The sequence below is a fragment of the Pelophylax lessonae genome, assembly GCF_965119305.1.
Source record: "Pelophylax lessonae genome assembly, chromosome: 9".
In the NCBI taxonomy this organism is placed as follows: domain Eukaryota; kingdom Metazoa; phylum Chordata; class Amphibia; order Anura; family Ranidae; genus Pelophylax; species Pelophylax lessonae.
Window position 1 is genome coordinate 22,400,823 of NC_138776.1, and position 23,057 is coordinate 22,423,879.

The window sequence follows — 23,057 nt, forward strand, 5'->3', positions numbered from 1 at the left end:
GCAGATTAAGTCCATCTAGACCACCCCCTAACCATATTGTTAAGGCTGAACTCCAGGCACATAAGTCCATTTACACCATCCCCTAACCATATTCCTAAAGCTGAACTCCAGGTAGATATGTCCATCTAAACTACCCCCTAACCATATTGTTAAGGCTGGACTCCAGGCACATAAGTCCATCTACACCATCCCCTAACCATATTCTTAAAGCTGAACTCCAGGCAGAGAAGTCCATCTAGACCACCACCTAACCATATTCTTAAAGCTGAACTCCATCTACCCCATCCCCTAACCATATTCTTGAAGCTGAACTCCATCTACCCCATCCCCTAACCATATTCTTAAAGCTGAACTCCATCTACCCCATCCCCTAACCATATTCTTGAAGCTGAACTCCATCTACCCCATCCCCTAACCATATTCTTGAAGCTGAACTCCATCTACCCCATCCCCTAACCATATTCTTGAAGCTAAACTGCAGGCTGATATAAAAGCCCCAGATCAATGCAGCTGTTTATTCATTATTTGATCACTAAATGATCAAATTAAAGTGAAGTTCCACCCAAAAGTGGAACTTCCGGTTTAAGCACGCCTCACCACCTTACATGCCACATTGACATGTAAATTTTTGGGGGGAGGAGCAGGTACCTAGTTTTGATAGGTACCCGCTCCCACTTCCGCTCGGGTCGCCTAGGTGGGAGACTAAGAGCTCAGACTAAGTGAGGAAGAAGCAGCACCAGGAGCCAGTTATCTGTGCTGCAGTGCTCATGTGCCAACAAGGAGCATAAGAAATAAGAGAGCAGAGAGATGAGCTCACCGGTGTGCTGCTTCTCCTTTCACTGTCCAATCATAGTCTAGGGGAGGAACAAGACCTATGAGCATTACTGAACTGAAGCAGAAAAAAAACCAGGTCTGCCATTCCAGACAGGACTGTGCTGTGTGGCAGTGCTATGCAAATCTCAGGACTGAATTGAAAGTAACACAAATCCTTCAGCAGGTGGAGGAGATCCATATATGTACATTCCATCTGTGTATTTTTCTATTGCCTTGAGTTCAGTTTTTATATTGGGCTTAACTAGATATAAAAACATTTTTTTCCAGCTGTGCATTACAACAGATCAATAAAATATGAATTGGCAGACTGGGATCTGTCCACAGTTTGGTTTCAGATGCTGAGCGCCCTTCCAATGCCCAGCAGATGTTTGTCCCATCCGGGCCGAAAGTGCGGGCTGCTGCTGGGATTATCCGATCTTCTGGCATAGTTCTTTATAGAAGGGGTATACGGGACGGCTCCCATAGTTTGCGGGCCAGGTCATGGCACTGTTGTATGATGAAATCTGGTGGGATGATGCCCAGGTGCAATGTTAGCAGTTCATAGCACTTCACCGGCTCCGCTGGATGGTTTTTACAGTAATAACGAAGAAGTTTCCTGAACAGGAAAAAAAAAAAACAAATTTGCTTTAGACCAAATGTTCAGAAATATCATGAGCAGAAGCTGTGCATGAGATGACAAACATTTTAAAATATATTATAACATGGACAGTGTCAGTAGTGCATTGGATGGTGTCAGTAGAGCAGTGGACGGGGTCAGTAGTGCATTGGATGGTGTCAATAGGGCAGTGGGCGGTGTCAGTAGTGCATTGGATGGTGTCAGTAGAGCAGTGGACGGTGTCAGTAGTGCATTGGATGGTGTCAATAGGGCAGTGGGCGGTGTCAGTAGTGCATTGGATGGTGTCAGTAGGGCAGTGGGCGGTGTCAGTAGGACATTGGGTGGTGCCAGTAGGGCAGTGTCAGTATTTTATTATTTAATTTTTTACATTTTTTTATTTTACAAATACATTTTTTTTTAATTATCTTTTATAAGATTTTTAATTCCCCCCCCCCCCCCCCATTTATTTTTTGTTAGTGTAGCACCCTCCTAGATAGGTGCTAGGTAGGTAGTGTAATTTGCTCTGCCTGCTTATCAGGGGAGTAGCAGGTAAAACCTAGTTGCTCTTCGGCTTATCAGGGAGATGGATTTCTAGTCAGGCCTGTTGCATGTGTCCATGTGTCATTCATCTGGTCTGAGTGAGTGTCCCCACTGTGTCCACTGTGTCCAATAGGGGAGCCTGTTGGATAGTGGAGGAAACCCAGCCAGTGACGCACAGGCTTTTGTGGCTGTCCCAGTGGGTTGGTACAGACAGTGGTGCATCCTGGGATAGGCTGTGAAGGCCAAGGGCACATGTGGCAGGGCGTCTTTGGGTGGGAAGCCAAGTCCCAGAAGGAGAGTACGGCTGTTTCTCCTTCTGCAGCTGAGAAAGGTGGTCACAGGCAGTCGGCCTGGTGAACCTGAAGGAGTTGCTGAACGCAGAGGTCCAGTGGAAGCTGACAAGTGGAGTTTGGAGGCAACGGTGACTCTGAAAAAACAGTGTCCGTGAGTACAGAGGAACTTGCCTAGGGGTCTGCTAGGAAGGGGACCACTCCAGTAGCTAGGGTCAGCGGACGGGTGTCAGCACACCGGTATTGAGAGGAAAGGGGGTGCCAGTTTAATAACCCTAAAGAGAGTAACTAAAAGCAGAAACCTTTTAAACCATCTTCACTTCAGTGGCAAGGTGAAGCAGCGACCTTGCCGCACACTACAGTTAGTTGTCCTCAAGATTGTGCATAGTTCATAGTTTGAGTATCCCACTCATCCCTTCCCCCATCCCAGTTCTCAATAAAAACACAAGAAACCAACATCCCCTGGATTGATTATTGACTGAGCCAAGGACTTTCAATGCTGTTTGTCTGCTATCCGTTGCTAAGGGTAACCCAGGGGAATCCGAAAAGTGTAATTCTCAGCAGTCCTCTAGGGGGCAGTGCTACATTAGGAAAGCCGTTGGGGGAGGGGGCTTTGGTGAAATATCAGGGCTCTAATAAGACGCCTAAAGTCAAATTTTTAAGATAAAAGGGACTGAGGAAAGGGATTTCCCAGTCCCTTTCTCTGCAGCCTGAGCTGCACTGGACAGTGGATGAATGGGAAGTGCTCTGTGCTGAGTGGCTTCCTGTTCATTCACAAACTGAATCATAGTAAGCACAGTTTACTATGCTTCAAGTTATGAACACAGTGAGTGATCAAGACTGATCACGGTGTTCGTTTAGAAAAGTAAGGGGCTGGTAAATGACATATTTACTGGTCCTGCTCTCCAGCCTGAAACATCCCCTTGTATGCCCACAGCAGCTGCTGGCAGGCAAGGGAAGCTGCTAGTGCTGTGAAAGGGAGGGCAGGCTGCAGGGGTGATCTATGCCACATGGGGTGATTAGGGTGTGCCCAGGCATACATACATCACAGATAAAGCTGACCACCACCAAATCCAGTGCTCAGTGCTGGAGGACCAAAACCTTCCTACAGATCACCCATTCTCTGTACAGATTTGGACACCCCGATTACACAATTAACTCCGGATTTTATCTGATATTTAGCATCAGTGTATAGAAATCTGTGCGATAGTGCTGGACTGAGGCCTGGCTCTGATGGATATACAGGGAGCTCATCCGTAATAAAGGTACAGGGTAGGTTGACCTTGTTCTGGACCTAGGCTGCTACTTGTCTGATCACAACAAAAATAGCGCTCAGCAGACAAATTCTGGGATGGATATAACTCAGAGGTCTTTTTAAAATCTTTATTGGTCAAAAACATCAAAATGTATCTAACAGATTTCGGGGGAAAGTCCTCCCTCTTCCTCAGGGCTTGAGCATTACTGAAACCCTTGACTGCACAGAGCATTTTATATTACAAAGGTGATAGCTGGACATTCAGACATATTCCCCCCACCCTCAGGTAGTGGCATCCACAGGTACCTCCATGAGTATTAGTTCTTGGCTGGCCATGAGCTCATTTTATGCCAGTGTGGAGGACGGGGGAGGGGAGGGGAAGGGGGACATACAGATATACAAATCCAGATGTAGGCAGGTGCAATCTGTTTTCCCCACTGTAGGTGGCAATCGACCGAAGCAGCAATGCAGAAGGGGAAGGAAGTTATGAGAAACTTGGTTCCTCTAGGACAGAGGTCTCCAAACTATGGCCCTCCAGTTGTTCAGGAACTACAATTCCCATCATGCCTAGTGATGTCTTTGAATGTCAGAGTTTTACAATGCCTCATGGGATGTGTAGTTCTGCAACAGCTGGAGGGCCGTAGTTTGAGGATCCCTGCTCTAGGACTTCTGGCGGTCAGTAGGGAGATAGCTGCTCAATGGGGCGCTGGTGCCCCACGTGACCTCGGTGGCTATCTTGGGTCAGGGCAGAGTCTGTTTTGGACTCTGGCTCTCGGGTTTGGTGCGTTCTATGCAAGTGGCTAGTGTAAGGACAGGTTCCTCGTCTGATAGGGGCAGGGAATGGGTCCTGAGGAGTAGGGAAAGTACAGGGACTATGCTATCTCCTCGTAGGAAGCCTCCCACTTGGGGGAGGACCAACCAGGTACTCCATCATCCCGACACCATCCGGTACCCCTTCATCCCAGCACCCCATCATCCCAAAACCATCTGGTACCCCATCATCCCAGGACCATCTGGTACTCCATCATACCAGTGCCCTGCCTCGAGACCCTCAAAAGAAAAACCTAAACTTCAAAATATAGGTAAATATCACTTACCCCTGCCTCCCACAGAATGCAGTACTCAGTCTAACTGGGGAGGGGAGGAAAGTGTTTAGTCCTATGCAAATACCAGGCCAAGGGGCGTCTAGGGAGATATTCTAGCACCAGGGGGTGCATACAGCGCAGAGTAGGTGTTACTTCCCTTCTTTGTTATAACGCAGAATTTCCTGATTATCAGCAGGTTCCCAGTGGCTTTAGCTTTGCACATTGTGGACATTTTACCTTTAGTAATGAAATAATGAAGTTCCAGAAAGACACTCTGCATCTAATTAACATTTAAACCAAACATTGTGAAAAGACTATGAAACAGAAAATCTCACAGGAACACTTCAGAAAAGAAAATATTAGAATATCTTTATAATGACCCGCCATGCAGAAAGAATGGGTAGAGAAGAGAACCTGTCTAGGTTCACAATGAAGGTACCTATGAACAATCACTCCTGTAAACGGGGCTAAAAACATAGGAATGGTCTTGGATATTGGCATGGATGTTAAAAACCACCACTAACCAGGACAGACATCCCCGGCTGCTTAATCTCAGGGTAAGAAATGATACAGAATAAATGTTCCTCAGATTATGAGCAAGCAACAAATATGTACACTTCTACGGAACTGGGCAATACGTTTTCTGACTGCCATCCTTCTTTCCTTCTTTAAGACAGGGCCGGCCTTTGGGGTGTGCAAGGTGTGCAGCCGCACAGGGCGCCATGGGCAACAGGGGCGCCCTGCGGCCATCACAGCTCGCAGATGATCAGGCCGCACAGCGGGAGGTAAGCGGGGACCTTGAGAGCCTGGAGAGGGTTAACACAGGCTATGGCCACCGCTTACTTCCTGCTGTGCGGCTGTGCCTCGGTCTCCTAGCTGCAGCGCTGAGCTGTGTATCTCTGATGTAAGGGGGGGGCTCTGTGAGGGTCTCTGATGTAAGGTGGGGCACTGTGAGGGGTATCTGATGTAAGGGGGGCCTCTGTGAGGGGGGGGTCTCTGATGTAAGGGGGGCCTCTGTGAGGGGGGGTCTCTGATGTAAGGGGGGCCTCTGTGAGGGGGGGTCTCTGATGTAAGGGGGCCTCTGTGAGGGGGGTCTCTGATGTAAGGGGGCCTCTGTGAGGGGGGTCTCTGATGTAAGGGGGCCTCTGTGAGGGGGGTCTCTGATGCAAGGCGGGCCTCTGTGAGGGGGTTCTCTGATGTAAGGCGGGCCTCTGTGTGGGGGGGTCTCTGATGTAAGGGGGCTCTGTGTGGGGGGTCTCTGAAGGGGTGCCTCTGTGAGGGGGGTCTCTGATGTAAGGGGGGCCTCTGTAAGGGGGGTCTCTGATGTAAGGGGGCTCTGTGAGGGGGGTCTCTGATGTAAGTGGGCTCTCTGGGGGGGGGGTCTCTGATGTAAGGGGGGCTAAGTTATTAGTGATCATAAAAAAGAAGCATCAAAGTGCAAAAAAGGTGCAAGAAAATGTGCGGTGGGGGGGTAGTCACACGCGCGCAGTGGGTTGGGGGGCGCCATAGGATTAGCTCACACAGGGCGCTTGAACACCTAAGGCCGGCCCTGCTTCAAGAGAACCAGTCTTATTCAAGAATCTGATTGCTGAGCCCTTAGTAAATATAATTCAATAGGCTTACGTCTGATTATGTATATCTGCCTCTTTTTCAGCTTTACTTGCATTGTTTGAGCTAGGAACCCCAACACAACATGGCACCATGATATGCAAACAGTGCTCAGCTCCTGTGGTTGTCAGTTCTGGCCTTTTTGCTCCTCTACCTATTATACCACCAATAGTAAAATAGTGGGGGTGGGAGAGGGAACTGGCCAACAATGGCAGCCATTGCATATTACTGCACCCTGTCATTCAGGGGGTTCCTAGGGTACTCTAGAAGAATTCCAATTTCTAAACAAGGGTTTATGTTAAGGTTAGCTCTTTCTAAATAAAGAACAATTTACAATCATAATAATCACCTGTAATATTCTCCTGCTAGCATTCCTATAGGAGCAGAATCATCTCCGAGAACTGGAACATCAATAACTTCCAGTTTATCTCCCTGTTAAAGAAAAAATCCATCAGAAAGCATGTTTGGTTGTTCTATCCTCTACACCCATAGGACAAGGGCTGTTCTGTAAGCTACACCCATAGGACAAGGGCCGTTCTGTACGCTACACCCATAGGACAAGGGCCGTTCTCTACACTACACCCATAGGACAAGGGCCGTTCTGTACGCTATACCCATAGGACAAGGGCCGTTCTGTACGCTACACCCATAGACAAGGGCCGTTCTGTACTCTAAACCCATAGGACAAGGGCCATTCTGTACGCTACACCCATAGGACAAGGGCCATTCTGTACGCTACACCCATAGGACAAGGGCCATTCTGTGCGCTACACCCATAGGGAAAGGGCCGTTCTGTACACTACACCCATAGGACAAGGGCCATTCTGTACTCTACATTCATAAGACAGAGCCATTTTATAACCAACACCCATGGGACAGAGGCCGTTTTATAACCAACACCCATGGGACAGAGGCCATTCTATAACCAACACCCATGGGACAGAGGCCGTTCTATAACCAACACCCATGGGACAGAGGCCGTTCTATAACCAACACCCATGGGACAGAGGCCGTTCTATAACCAACACTCATGGGACAGAGGCCGTTCTATAACCAACACTCATGGGACAGAGGCCGTTCTATAACCAACACTCATGGGACAGAGGCCGTTCTATAACCAACACTCATGGGACAGAGGCCGTTCTATAACCAACACTCATGGGACAGAGGCCGTTCTATAACCAACACTCATGGGACAGAGGCCGTTCTATAACCAACACTCATGGGACAGAGGCCGTTCTATAACCAACACTCATGGGACAGAGGCCGTTCTATAACCAACACTCATGGGACAGAGGCCGTTCTATAACCAACACTCATGGGACAGAGGCCGTTCTATAACCAACACTCATGGGACAGAGGCCGTTCTATAACCAACACTCATGGGACAGAGGCCGTTCTATAACCAACACTCATGGGACAGAGGCCGTTCTATAACCAACACCCATGGGACAGAGGCCATTCTATAACCAAAACCCATGGGACAGGGGTCATTCTATATTCTACACCCATAGGACAAGGGCTGTTCTTTACTCTACACCCATAGGACATTTATAGTCTACACCTATAGGACATAAATACCTGTAGTAATAATATTAAATTGCAATAAAGACAAATTTTAAACCAATGTGAAACCAGAACCATTTCAACTGGCATATACAAAGTATGCTGACTAACTAGGTCTATAATAACATCATTCTCATTCACCCATTGTAATCGGTTATGTTATTCTGAATTAAAATGTTATGTAAATCTGTGACTCATGTAGACTTTTTATAGATTTCCAGGTAGAGAGGAAATGCACCAACTATAAATATATCACAGTTAACTCGGCCACATGAATGCAAACTCACAGCTTCATTCTCAAACCACAGGAAGTAACAGCAGTAATAATCCCCGTCACGAAAAACCAACGTAGTGTATCCTTTCTGAAGGTACCTTCGAGACAGACCTATAAGTGACCAAACCTGTAAAGGAATCAAAGCAAGATATAAGAACTAAGATCAATGCAGAACCACCAACAACCGAGAGATTCATAAATGTGGAAAGATACAGAAAACAATATCTGTACAGTATATATTTAGAGCTTACTTCTTGGCTATGAGAGTGTAGTGCCTACCCCTGCAGGGGCCACTGAAAATATGCCCTGGTCTCCCTTTGCCAGAGTACAGAGGACGCCTGTCACGGGAACAGTTCCCAGCACACCAAAAACACAGGCTCAGTCTAGGGGAGGTCTCTTGTGGATTTTATTTGCAGAAACCTGAACAGAAGGGGATTAAAGAGTTCAGGGTACTCCAGAATATTAGAAATAAACAGGACAAAAACTAACAGAATCCACTTGAAACAGCCTTTACTGGAGGTAATAAGGAATGGCCACTTTCTAGGTCTTTAACAGTGAGCCCAGTCCATCCAGTAGCCTCTGCCACTCAATTCACTCTATCACATGCACACCTGAGAGCCTTTAGAAAAGGGTCCTACTCACAGTGTCCAAGGATAGGGGTCGTCTACCAGCTTCTATGAAACATTCCTCCATAATGTTAGGATCCTTCCTTAGATCGGTCTCTACAAGTGATTCCCCCAGTGGACATCATTCAATTCAGAGTTCTTCAGGCTCTCAGTCAGCTGAGACCCAAAGTCAACTCTCATGCGCAAAGACTGCATCCCCAGAAATATAAGCCCAAGGACAAGAGGAAGAAGATCAACTCTGAGCAGGCCTCCCAAATATTTTTCACCTTCTCCAGCCACCTTCTGGGCGCTCTCTCCCAAGGATTGGCTAAGGTCTGATAAACATTTAAACTCATCGGTGAATCCTCTTACTCTATATTCTGGAAGATTCTTCCAGAAGCAGGCATGAGTATTCAACCACCAGCAAGCACCAAGCAGGATAACCTGACCAGACCAAAAAAAGAGATAACTACCCCACTAAGTACAGTAGAGTCAAAAACTAAAAATTTAGCCTAGCTAGGAAAGGGCGCTCCACGAGTCAAGACAAAATCCAGATTTCCCCCCCACTAACTGCATGTGGCCCAGTGATTAAAATACATAACTCAAATGCCCACATGCCCAGGGGTCGATGAGTTTTATTTTGGCTCTTTATGCCTCCCTAAAACAACCATGTGTCTTCCACTCCTCTCTCTTATATGGCTCAGTCGGAGTGAGACTTGATGACTACCAATGATCCAGTGGACTGGAATAAGGCCTGATCTTCAGTAGCAAAGTGCTCCTTTAATACTGCCACTCTTGAAGCTGCTTCTAAAGTTCTCCTGCAATGGCACTGGGTTCCAGCCTGGATCGCCCCATGCCAACACTAATTATAGTGACCAATACTCTACATAAGTTATGGCCATCATGAGATTGCCCTCCACATTTGGTGGACTGGTTGATGAATAATAGGCTTTTGGTCCTGAGTCTTTGGACCGCTGTGCATATTGTTTCATCTGACCATCTGCAAGGATGTAAATTTTCCTTACTACACTGTTCTATCCCAGGCCTTTACGCCCACCAACAGAAATTGGCATCATACTTATTTCTATCAGCCAAGAGAACCATCACACAGGCCTGGAAAAACCTGCGGTCCTGCTTCAGGGAGTGAAAGACCGTATGCCAAACCTCAGGATTAACGAATAGATGTCTAGGATTTTAAAGTCCTCCCACTCCAGGTATCTCAAAATAGGAGAACCTTGGATAGAGTACTCTTCCCCCTCGTTACATCTGGCTAGCATTGGTGGCCTATGATTGACACATGAGGTGGTCCCGAGTCCATGTAAACGCCCCCCCCCCCTTTCCTTGTTCTGGGGTGCACCATTGACAGGAATCCAACTCTCTGGTATCCATAGATTAAAATTTTAGGGGTAGCCTACTTAGTCTTCCAATTTACTTCATATTTTAGATTGTTTTGGCTTTATTTGACACCTTACAATGTTTTGCACTATTTTACAGAATTACACTATGTGCTGCCTATTTCCTTCCATATGTTTATGACACCATATGTGGAGTTCCTATATGACATAGAGGAATATACCTGGTACCTGGTTTCTGGAGGAGGTGATCCATTGGAATTATTGCTTTAGCGTATGCGGCCGTTCCATTAAGTTGGAGGCCTAAGCTTCTGGGTAAGCTGCTATTTTGCTACTCATATTCCAAGGGTGTACCCCTGCCTCTATCTTTGGATTCAAGTCTTCGGGTCCATCATCACCTCTCTGGGACTTTTTATTACCACTTATTACATATTTTTGGAACACGTTTATGGACTTCTTTGTTCACTGTGCATCTTATGTCACTTAACGTTTTACTTTGATATATGGGTTACACCATATTGGATAGCGCTGCACTATTTTTTTGCTTTATATTGTCGATCTTACTATTGATCAAGTGTTTTCAGCTGCTTTCACATTTATTCATTTTTTTAACTTGTTTTCATTCACTATTAGCGCAGGAATTTTTGTGTTTTATTAATGTTTTGCACTAAACAATATTTCTTTCTTGGCCCCTGTTCGGTTTTGAAAACCCAATAAAAATGTTTGAACCAAAAAATACATAAAGCAACAAAAATAAATAGGAGAACCCCAGGACACATCTTTAGGTTATGTAAGCTTCTCTCCACACATGGTTAATCAGTTGTTACACCATCTTCAATATCAGGGACTGCTAATCAGGACATGGAGTTGCTTTCGCACAGTTCAATGGTAACATTCCACTGGTTTATTCACCCTGGATTTGTCTTTCCACAAATTCCTCTAACCTTTGGCACATTAGACTCTCTCTGTGTCACATGGTTTTCTCTGAAGATGTGCACACTCATCAGTTCATGGCGCCAACTAAGCACATCAGATGAACGCTTTAACAGAACATACCTTGTTTTTGATGAAATTGGCCAATACGCTGTTCCCCAGGTCAGTAGTGGATTTATCTTCGATGTTGATGCATGGGGCCAGCATTTGTCCGACCGTGCGATCCACATAAATGAAATGCACCAGGCCAGGGAAGTCTTCTAAGTACGTGGAATACACAGGTTAAGGAAAGTGTTATATTCTCAGATTTTCCTTTCTGATGGTAAAGCTCATTTTCTTTACACTACAGACCGCAAACCATGAAAATGTTTTTAGTTTAAGAGAAAAAAGTTATTATGAATAAAAGTTATAAAATGACTTGTGTGTTACTTACAGCTTAAACCCAAAAACAACATTTGAATATATTGCAGCTCACCAATCCTTAGATGTGATGGGGATTCTGCCAGTAAGTCTGTTATTTTTAAACTTCCCCTACCAGACCAAGCTGTTCAGACATAGTGTAAGTTAGAGTGATAAGACAAACTATTCACCACTGGCAGGGGTGCTTACACTAATCAGCTTTTACTTATATAAAACCTTTATCCTACAGGACAGCTGACAGCCCCCCTCCAGCAGGCGCCCACTTCCTCACTGACTACAACCATCAGGTCTAGCAGTACCAGCGCAGGGTGGCTGGAGGACAGGGGGTTTAGCAGTACTAGCGTGGAGTGACAGGATAATGGTGGCGGAGGTCTAGCAGTGCTAGCTCAGGGTACTGGAGTATGGGGGGGGGGGGGTGTAGCAGTACTTGTGCAGGGTGACTGAAGGATGGTGGGGGAAGTCTAGCATTACTGGGGGGGGGGGCTGGAGAACCATGGGGGTGATTTAGCAGTACTAGCAGAGAGCGACTGGGTGGCAGTGGGGGATGTCTAGCAGTACTAGCGCAGGGTGGCTGGACCACTGGGGGGGGGGTGTCTAGCAGTACTAGCGAGGGCTGGCTGAAAGATAGTGGGGGGGGGCTAGTCAGTACTAGCATGAGGTGGCTGGCACTACTAGTGCGGGGTGGCTGGAGGACGGTGGGGGAGGTCTAGCACTACTAGCAGGGGGTTGCTGGACGACGGTGGGGAAGGTCTACCACTACTAGTGCAGGGAGGTCTAGCAGTACTTGCATGGGGTGGCTGGTGGATGGTCTAGCAGTAGTAGCGTGGGGTAGGTGGAGAACTGGGGGGGGGGGGGGTCTAGCAGTACTAGTGAGGGGTGGCTGAAAGATGGTGGGGGGTCTAGCAGTACTAGCATGGGGTGGCTGGGGAGGACGGTGGGGGACATCTAGCACTATTAGCGCAGGGTGGCTGGAGGACAGGGGAAGGTCTAGCACTACTAGTGAAGGGAGGTCTAGCAGTACTTGCTTGGGATGGCTGGTGGTGGGTCTAGCAGTACTAGAGCGGGGTGGGTGGACAACGGGGGGGGGGGAGGGTTCTAGCTGTACTAGCACGGTGTGGCTGGAGGATGGTGGGGGAGGTCTAGCAGTACTAGAGTGGGGTGGCTGGAGGAAGGTGGGGGAGGTCTAGCACTACTAGCACAGGGGGGTCTAGCAGTACTAGCGCGGGTGGCTGGAGAAGGGGGCATCTTGTAGTACTAGCGTGCGTAGGGTGGCTGGAGGATGGTGAGGGGTCTATTAGTACCAGCACAATGGGGGTGGTCAGGCAGAAATACCAGCGCAGGGTGGCTGGAGGACATGGGGGTGCAACAAAATGCACCTTTGCCTGTATAGACCAAAATCCTCACACCGGCCCTGCCCAGATTGACAGTACTACTGTCCATGGGTGTCTCCTCCATCCAGACTGGAGATACCCTAAGACAGTAAGTGTGTCACTGGCAAGAACACCCACTGTTGGATGCCACTCCAAGCAAAAGGAATCTTTGTCACTCTCTGGTGTCCCCCACAGCATTTCCTCCCTTCAACCTCCATATCACTACAGGTTGATATTTGGCAGCTATAAATTATCTCCCTTTATTGATAAGCCTGAATGTGAATATTTATTTCAATGAGCAGGAGTCATGCAAATATGTAACTCAGGTCAACATAGAAGTCGTAACGGATTATGCTGTGTAACATTGAAGAGGTCTTCATCTCCAAAGCCTCTCTATGGCCATCTTAGTCACACATTCGTTCAGATTATAATTTGTGTTTTTTTAAATCTTAGTGCTGTGTGATGAGCAGACAGCCGGAACAACAACCGTGAAGATGGTTTTGGTATGCATGCCCGGCATTATCGTCTCAACATCCCTGAAGTTCTGCGGCAGAACTGACATCAAATTCTATGGTCAGCCTTTCAAGTACTTCATACTTTCTCACCTGGATTGACGACATAGATGTGTCTGTTGCGCTACAAAGGTTTATTTATTCACATTGAAGTATCACTATAAGTTCTCTTCAGATAAATACAATGTAATTCTAGAAGAGCAATGTGCAGAAAAGATGGAAATACAGACATCTAGTGCTAGCCGGGAGGAATCACACTTTATGATGTCTGAAAAAAATAGACAGTCTTACCATATGCACCCTTTTTCCTTTCCAAGTTTGAATAGAAAAAAAACAGTTACTGTATTTCCTTGAAATAGGAGAGGACGTCATTGTTCAACGTATAACTAAAGGCAAAATGTTTATTTTCGATTAGGATAAAGCAGTTGGGGGTTGGAATAACAATCAGGGTCTTATTGCTTTCTTGTCCCCATTAGGCAGATTCACTCTTTGTACTTGTCCTGATCACCAATATCACCGAGAATAAAAGTGAAGGTAAATCAAAAATGTTGAGGTGCAACAGAACAGGAATAGAGGGGGAAATCTTCCAATGGGGACCCCTATGATCATGACAACTGTCTAAGAGGGGTTATCTGATTATTATTATTTATGGTTATTACAGGATTTACAGTGGTGTTCAAAATTATTCAACCCCCCCATAGGTGTGCGCAGCCTATTGCATTAGGGTGTGCACCCCAAAGCTCAAACACATAGACATGTGTATATACTGATGGTGTCAGTAGGTTAGAGATCGTTGTCTGTAGTTTTATTGTTATTTTTTATTCTTTTTTACAATTTTATTTATTTTTTGTTAGCCTAGTTAGGGAGCTTTGGTGAAATATCAGGGGTCTAAACAGGGGGAATCTGCATCACAAGGGGTGATTTGGGTGTGCCCAGGCACACCTGGCACACCCTGTGCGCACGCCTATGAACCCCCCAATGCTGTAAAGGGTTTTAGGGAATTTAGTGTACATTTGTAATTGTATTCAGAATGAAATCCTACAAGGACTTCTTAAAGAACCATATGCAACTAAAATGACATCAATTGGTTTTGTAATACAGTAGTAAATGTTTCTTTTGTGAATTCTTCATTGACACAATTATTCAACCCCTTAAAGACTACCACTCTGAAGAACAGAGGTTCATTGAAGTGTTTTCAATCAGGTATTGAAAACACCTGTGGATGTCAGGGAGCGGCAATAAAGCCTAATAAGCACCAATTAGGCAGCTTTAAAATGACTGTGATACTCAGCTCCTTCTAGACATTTACTGGTGTGGTTACAAACATGGTGAAGTCAAGAGAATGGTCCAGGAAGACAAGAGAAGAAGTGATTACTCTTCACAGGAAGGGCAATGGCTATAAGAAGATTGCAAAGATGTTAAACATACCAAGAGACACCATAGGAAGCATCATTCGCAAATTCAAGGCAAAGGGCACTGTTGAAACGCTACCTGGTCGTGGCAGAAAGAAGATGCTGACTTCGACTGCTGTGCGCTACCTGAAGCGTCGAGTGGAGAAAAGTCCCCGTGTGACTGCTGAGGAACTGAGAAAAGATTTGTCAGATGTGGGTACTGAAGTTTCTGCTCAGACAATACGGCGCACACTGCGTAATGAAGGCCTCCATGCCAGAACTCCCAGGCGCACCCCCTTGCTGTCTCCAAAGAATAAGAAGAGTCGACTGCAGTATGCCAAAAGTCATATGGACAAACCACAGAAGTTTTGGGATAGTGTTCTGTGGACTGATGAAACAAAATTAGAACTGTTTGGGCCCATGGATCAACGCTATGTTTGGAGGAGGAAGAATAAGGCCTATGAAGAAAAGAACACCCTGCCTACTTTGAAGCATGGCGGGGGGTCAATCATGCTTTGGGGCTGTTTTGCTTCTGCAGGTACAGGGAAGCTTCAGCGTGTGCAAGGTACCATGAATTCTCTTTAGTACCAGGAGGTATTGGATGACAATGTGATGCAGTCCGTCACAAACCTGAGGCTTGGGAGACGTTGGACCTTTCAACAGGACAATGATCCCAAGCATACCTCCAAGTCCACTAGAGCATGGTTGCAGATTAAAGGCTGGAACATTTTGGAGTGGCCATCACAGTCACCAGACTTAAATCCGATTGAGAACCTCTGGTGGGACTTAAAGAAAGCAGTTGCAGTGCACAAGCCTAAGAATGTGACTGAACTGGAGGCTTTTGCCCATGACGAATGGGCAAAGATACCTGTAGATCGCTGCAAGACACTTGTGTCAAGCTATGCTTCACGTTATAACTGTAAAAGGATGTTGTACTAAGTACTAAGATTGAATGTCACTTGGGGGTTGAATAAAACTGATAATGATGTGAGCACAGAAAAGACATTTGTGGTTATTTCATTATAAATGTTATGTTATATTTGTCTGACCTACACGTGCCTCTTTGATTTAATTGTAAGCAGGATGACTGAATGATCAAAATCAATGTCAAACTGGCCAAAACAATCAATTTCAGTGGGGGTTGAATAATTTTGAACACAACTGTATATTGGGTGATCTGATGGAGGTTACCCAAGTACAAATTTTTAGGTGAAGGTGTGATAGGCTTCCCTGAATAAATGAGTTTTCAAAGATTACCTAAAGGTGGATAGAGTAGGAGCTAACTTGACATACTGGGGTAGGGAGTTTTAGAGGATGGGAGAGGTTCTGGAGAAGTGACAAAGGTGAGCGTGGGAACAGGTCTTGAGAGGAGCGGAGAGGATGATTTTGGACAATATCTTGGAGGTTGGTGATATAGTGCGGGGGGGGAGTGTGGATGGCTTTGTACTTTGCGGCTAGTATTTAGAATTGAATACGTTGGCTTAGTGAAAGCCACTGGAGGGCTTGGCAGAGAGGGGCAGCAGTCACGGATCGGTTAGTAAGGGTATTAGTCTAGCAGAAGCATTCATAATAGACTGGGGGGGGGGGGGGGGGGTTATCCTATGTAAAAGGTAGGCCAGTGATCAGGGAGTTGCAAAAAAAATAAAAAATAATAATAACCCAATTCTAAAATGAACAAAACTCTTGGCCTTAGATAAAATTTAACTACTTGAATAAAGGTTTTGCCTGTGTATACATTCTGCACTACACTGCTGACTAAGTATAGCTCTATACACCAAAGGTCAAGTGGATTCTGCTGCACTGTAGCAGTTATTCTCTCCTCGAAGCATAAACAGCATACTGAAGGGCTCAGTACACACAAGTGCTAAGCAAAGTATTCACCTTTGCATTGCATCGTGCCAACATGACTGTGGCCTGCAGTGTCCAATTATATTAGATACTGCAGTTAAACTCCTATTGATTGGTTCAATCATCCGACAAAGTGCCTGATAGCGGCCTCTCTAAACCAGGATTCAAAGGCTTCTAGAAGTTCCTTGATCACGAAGGAATTTGTCTCTCTGATAAATAACCATTAACACCAATGACATTGCTCATTCATCTGTTAGGAAACAGATTTCCCACTGAACAAAGTAAGAAAAATTCTCCCCACTGGCCACCAATGTAAAGGTTCCTTCTCCACTGGCCACCAATGTAAAAGGTTCCTTTTCCACTGGCCACCAATGTAAAGGTTCCTTCTCCACTGGCCACCAATGTAAAGGTTCCTTCTCCACTGGCCACCAATGTAAGAGTTCCTTCTCCACTGGCCACCAATGTAAAGGTTCCTTCTCCACTGGCCACCAATGTAAGAGTTCCTTCTCCACTGGCCACCAATGTAAAGGTTCCTTCTCCACTGGCCACCAATGTAAAGGTTCCTTCTCCACTGGCCACCAATGTAAAGGTTCCTTCTCCACTGGCCACCAATGTAAAAGGTTCCTTTTCCACTGGCCACCAATGTAAAGGTTCCTTCTCCACTGGCCACCAATGTAAAGGTTCCTTCTCCACTGGCCACCAATGTAAAGGTTCCTTCTCCACTGGCCACCAATGTAAAGGTTCCTTCTCCACTGGCCACCAATGTAAAAGGTTCCTTTTCCACTGGCCACCAATGTAAAGGTTCCTTCTCCACTGGCCACCAATGTAAAGGTTCCTTCTCCACTGGCCACCAATGTAAAGGTTCCTTCTCCACTGGCCACCAATGTAAGAGTTCTTTCTCCACTGGCCACCAATGTAAGAGTTCCTTCTCCACTGGCCACCAACAGAAGAGGGTCCTTATATACTGACCACCAGTGTAATGGAACACCCCTCCTAATGACCACAAGTGCATTTTTTTAACTGGCCATCAATATAAGCAGACATTAATCCACTAAACACTGTATGAGGGAACATTACAATTTTCAACATCTGTTCCTTTTATGGTCAGTTTTTTTCATTTATTTGAATTCAATTTCTAAAAGAATAATTGTAAAGAACACTGTTTAGCGAACATTTAAAAAACAGAAAATGTAGAAGTGACTGCACCCTTACACTATATACTCTCCAGAACCTTATATGCCTTTGAAGCTCTGTATCTGACTTTTCTTTGACTTCTGTGAGTTGTACTGTATGGTATGTATTGTTTATTTTCATGCTATAACTAAAACTTGAATAAAAACTATTGATTTAAAAAAAAAAAAAAAAAAAAAAACAGAAAATGTGTCAAATTTCCTATTTTATATACAGTTATATCTACAGCTTCCTATTCATGGTAATGTACCATAAGGTGTAGATGTAATAATTATTAGCAGGGGTTCCCTGAGACCTGAAAGTTTGGTAATGGAGTTCCTCAGTGTTAAAAAAAATATATATAAAAATGAAACTAATTAAAAAAAAAAAAGTAAAAGAAAGGTTGCTGCATAGTTTGAAACTATACCCCGCAAGAATATAAGGCTAAGGCCAAAAAACACTGTATACAGAATGTTTCTGGAAATTGCAGCTGGATAATATGGTGGTGAAAGCCAAGCCAATTAGGATAATTTTATTTTTCACTGAAGCTGCCCCCTGATATATATATAGATATATATATATATATATATATATATATATATTTATTACATACACACACCGCTTTGTGTTGAACCACTGAGGGGTTCCTGTCTTTGCCACCAAACAAGACTAAGATCATTAGACTGAAACATGGAAGTTGTAATTGTTACATCCAACTTTAAAAAGGTAACTCCACTTTCGTGGGGAAAAAAAAATCAGCATGAAATGCTGAATGAAAAAACAACAATATAGTGTATACAATTGCGACACCAATCATATTGTAATTGAATGGTATTAAAAATGACCTTTCCTTTTCAATCTGCAGCTGTTGTAATTTTCTGAAAATGCAATGCAATATGGCCGCCTGGAGCGGTTCTGTACACAGAATGTGTGCTGACCACACCCCCAGAAACATAATTTCCTGCTTGTGTGATTGGCTCACCAATTTTCCCAGAAGTCTGCCTAAGATACAAGTCAAATTTCTGGCATCCCCTGCAACAAAAATGTCATTTTTGGTGAGATACTCCCAACAGGAACACATCTAAAGGGATGCAGGCCCAGCAGATTTCCTCATTAGAGCCCTGCAGCTGCCACAGCTGATAGATAATTATGAAACCACTCCCATTAGACCCACTCAGCACAGACGAACAAACAATGATTTCTTCAGAATAACAATAGGTAGGAATCTGCAACAAAGTTTGTTATAATCCTTGTAATGTACAGAGATCACCCAGAGGGGAATGTTTTTTCTCAAGAAAAGTGGAGTTATGCTTTAAGCCTACACCGGTAATCAAGAATGTCAGGTTTTCTCAGCAGTAAAAGGATATGTCACCATCGTTATATTTCTTTTACTTTTCACCAGCAAAAAATCCTTCCAGTCCAACAGCTTCTCCCTGGAAAATGAAGATTCTCTTAAATTTTGTCTCTATATATAGTTTAGCATATTACCAGTCTTAGTCTGTAGGGTTCAAGATTGAGTTGGCCCACCCTTTGCAGCTATAACAGCTTAATCTCTTCTGGGAAGGCTGTCCACAAGGTTTAGGAGTGTGTCTATGGGAATATTTAACCACCAAACTAATTGCAATACAAAACGAAATCACATAGCATAAATACAAACACAATGCGTGTATAGGTTAGCATTGCGATGGCCCAACGCGTTTCAAAGCTGCATGAGCTTCTTCTTCAGGGGCATAACTGACGCGCTAATCCTATGATTTGCATTGATAGCAGTTTCACATTTCACATGTACAAAGTTAACAACCACTTGTCTCACATCCTCTGCCGGTCCAGTCTGTGTGGATATCTGTGTTTTTCTTGAAAAGCCAGATTCAGATTAGGGATAAAGTGCCCAGCCTCAGAGCTGAGTGGCCACTGAAGCCAAAAGAGATTGGACTCTCTGTTTAGCCGTTTACAGAGCCCCTGGGTTCAGCTAATCTTCAGCAAGGTGGAAGTTGTAGTTGACGTTCCCACAAAATTGGGAGCATGAAATTGTCCAAAATGTCTTGGTATGCTGACGCCTTAAGAGTTCCCTTCACTCGAACTAAGGGGCCAAGCACAACCCCTGAAAAACAACCCCACACCATAATCCCCCCTCCACCAAATGATTTGGACCAGTGCACAAAGCAAGGTTCATAAAAGACACGGGTGAGCAAGTTTGGGGTGGAGGAACTTGACTGGCCTACACAGAGTACTGAACTCAACTCGATAGAACACTTTTGGGATGAATTCGAGCAGAGAATGCGAGTCAGATCTTCTCTTCCAACATCAGTGCCTGACCTCACAAATGCTCTTCTGGAAGAATGGTCAAACATTCCCATAGACACACTCCTAAACCTTGTGGACAGCCTCCCCAGAAGAGTTGAAGCTGTTATAGCTGCAAAGGGTGGGCCAACTCAATATTGAACTTTACGGACTAAGACTGGGATGCCATTAAAGTTCATGTGTGTGTAAAGGCAGGCGTCCCAATACTTTTGGTAATATCGTGTATGTATAGCCCAGAATGGGGAAAAAAAGGTGTACTGAACCGATACAATCGGAGAACGGTCTTCAGGGAAGGAGACCGGAACCTTACAAGTTCCAAGGAAGGCAAACCCAACACAACTCCAATAAAAAGGTAGAGATCCTAAAACAGTGTTTCTCAACTCCGGGCCTCGGGACCCACTAACAGGCTAGGTTTGCAAGATAACTGAAATACATCACAGGTGATATATTTGGCTGCTCAGTGATTGAAGTATTCTAGTCTGCGTCTCTCCAAGGAGATACTTAACCACTTGCCGACCGCCGCAACAAGTCACTCGCGATCGTTCGCCGGGAAGGGAGAAAGGCAGGCGGTGGATGTAAACAAGCCACCTGTCATTCTCCCTGGTGTAAAAATGGAGATCAGACGGTTCTACTATGTAGGACCGTTGATCTCTGTTTTTATACTAGTAGCCATGTCCAATCACAGTTAGAAACACGCCCCTAGGACACACTTAACCCCTCCCTCTCCAATACAGTTAACCCCTTCCCTGCCAGTGTCATTTTTACAGTAACAGTGCATATGTATAGCACTGATTACTGCAGTAATGTCACTGGTAACCCAAAAAGTGTCAAAAATGTCAGTCAAGGGTCTGATCTGTCCGTCGCAATGTCGCAGTCCCGCAAAAAAAAAAAAAAAAAAACGCAGATCGCCGCCATTACTCGTTAAAAAACACCAAAAATGACAAAAATATTTCCCTTTGTTAGTAAACGTGATAACTTTTGCGCAAACCAATCAAAATACGCTTTTTGCGATTTTTTTTTACCAAGCATAGGTAGCATAAAACAAATTGGCCGAAAATGTTAAAAAATTATGATTTTTACATTTTTTTGGGGGGGAATTTCATATAAAAAAATGTGAAAAATATTGTTATTTTTAGCAAAATTGACGCTCTTTTTTTGTTTATAGCGCATGATCAAAAAAAAAAAATCGTACAGGTGATAAAATACCACCAAAAGAAAGCTCTGTTTGTGGGAAAAAAAAGGACGTCAAATTAGTTTAGGTACAGTGTCGCACGACCGTGCAATTGTCCGTTAAAGTCACGCAGAAAAAAAAAAAAAAAAAAATCGCAAAAAACCCCCTGGTCAGGAAGGGGGTAAAATCTTCCGGGGCTTAAGTGGTTAAAATCTGGCCTGTTAGTGGGTCCTGAGGACCAGAGTTGAGAACCGCTGCCCTAAAAGAAACACATGCAGGCAAATACACTTCGCGGCCACTTTCTTAGGTACACCTATTCAATTACTTGGTAACACAGATTGCTAATCAGCCAATCACGTAGCAGCAACTCAATGCATTTAGGCACCTAGATGCAGAAATTGAGAACTCTTTACGCGTGACCACAATACTTACTGGACATGTTTCCTGACTCGTGTCTGTATATTTAGGGACAAGGCATGCGTGCCACGTATGGGAGAACTCAGGAATAGCTGGCGGTACACCGAGCACAGCTGGCGCTTCACATTTCTACATGCTTGAGCGAGCCTGTAACAAAAAACGGGGCATGAATTACCCAGAGCAATGTCAAGGAACATTCACTTTATCTCAGCATTTTTATCTCAGCATGAACTAATTATTTACCAACAGCTAGAAATGCAATCCCTTATTACACTTCTACCCTATTATAGAATGACCAACTTTGTATTTCGTTACATTTTTCTTTTTAAACCAATTATACCTCCATGTAGGCAGAAATTTGTACTTACCTTGAACAAGTCATATTCCTGGAAGACCGTGTACCAACCTGCAAGGAGGCAACGTTTAAGTGTCACCACCAGGGCAGCCATCAGGGTGGGGGACAGCCCATACACATGTAGGGGGCCCGGGCATTCCAAGGGGCCCGGTCGCCAAGGTCCCAAACAACGAGACCAAGTTGCTGCTGCTGTAGTATCTAGCAATTGCTAAAGCATGGTGGCTGCAGAGTAAGCCAATGCAGCTGGAGGGCTGTCTCTTTGCTGAAAATATGAGGCTGTCTCTTTGCTGGACCGGGATGTCTCTTTGCTGAATATATGAGGTTGTCTCTTTTACTGGATTGGGATGCGACTTTGCTGAATATATGAGGCCGTCTCTTTGCTGGCTTGGGATGTCTCTTTGCTGATTATATGGGGATGTCTCTTTGTTGGATTGTAATGTCTCTTTGTTGAATATATGAGGCCATCCCTTTGCTGGCTTGGGATGTCTCTTTGCTGATTATATGGGGCTGTCTCTTTGTTGGATTGTAATGTCTCTTTGCTGAATATATGAAGCCGTCTCTTTACTGGATTGGATTGTCTCCTAGCTGAATATATGAAGCTGTTTCTTTACTGGATTGAGATGTCTCTTTGCTGAATATATGAGGCCGTCTCTTTGCTGGATTGGGATGTCTCTTTGCTGATTATATGGGGATGTCTCTTTGTTGGATTGTAATGTCTCTTTGCTGAATATATGAAGCCGTCTCTTTACTGGATTGGATTGTCTCCTAGCTGACTATATGAAGCTGTTTCTTTACTGGATTGAGATGTCTCTTTGCTGAATATATGAGGCCGTCTCTTTGCTGGATTGGGATGTCTCTTTGCTGATTATATGGGGATGTCTCTTTGCTGGCTTGGATTAATTTTCTTATATTAAGTTGTGAGAGTTTTAAAATAGAAGTGTGTGCACTGAAGGACTAGGTGGGATGGCCAGTGGGTGGATTCTGTGGGACGGCCAGAGGGCGGGCCCTGCAAAATGTTGGTGGTCAGGCTCGGAGGTGCCCAGGCCTAAAGCTGTGTAAGGGACCCCAAAATTTCTGATGGCTGCCCTGGTCACCACAGAGTGGTACTGCGGACGCAAAAATGTAAGCTAGTGCCTCGTCCCTGGATTAGGTATATAAAAATAGA

The 23,057-nt window shown here is 44.8% G+C and overlaps 1 protein-coding gene across 1 annotated transcript in view; it reads right to left on the bottom strand.

Annotated features, from left to right (window-relative positions):
• Positions 1-1,227: 1,227 nt before the first annotated feature.
• The window catches only part of HPS1 (HPS1 biogenesis of lysosomal organelles complex 3 subunit 1), an 86,694-nt gene continuing 64,864 nt past the window's right edge, over positions 1,228-23,057 (bottom strand). Inside the window, exons 13-18 of the mRNA XM_082268367.1 lie at positions 21,553-21,684; positions 19,016-19,081; positions 11,061-11,205; positions 8,061-8,174; positions 6,557-6,639; positions 1,228-1,429 (exon numbers count right to left, since the gene is read on the bottom strand). Of these exons, the coding sequence (XP_082124493.1) occupies positions 1,267-1,429; positions 6,557-6,639; positions 8,061-8,174; positions 11,061-11,205; positions 19,016-19,081; positions 21,553-21,684 (703 nt within the window). The 3' untranslated portion in view covers positions 1,228-1,266. The remainder of the gene's footprint in view (positions 1,430-6,556; positions 6,640-8,060; positions 8,175-11,060; positions 11,206-19,015; positions 19,082-21,552; positions 21,685-23,057) is intronic.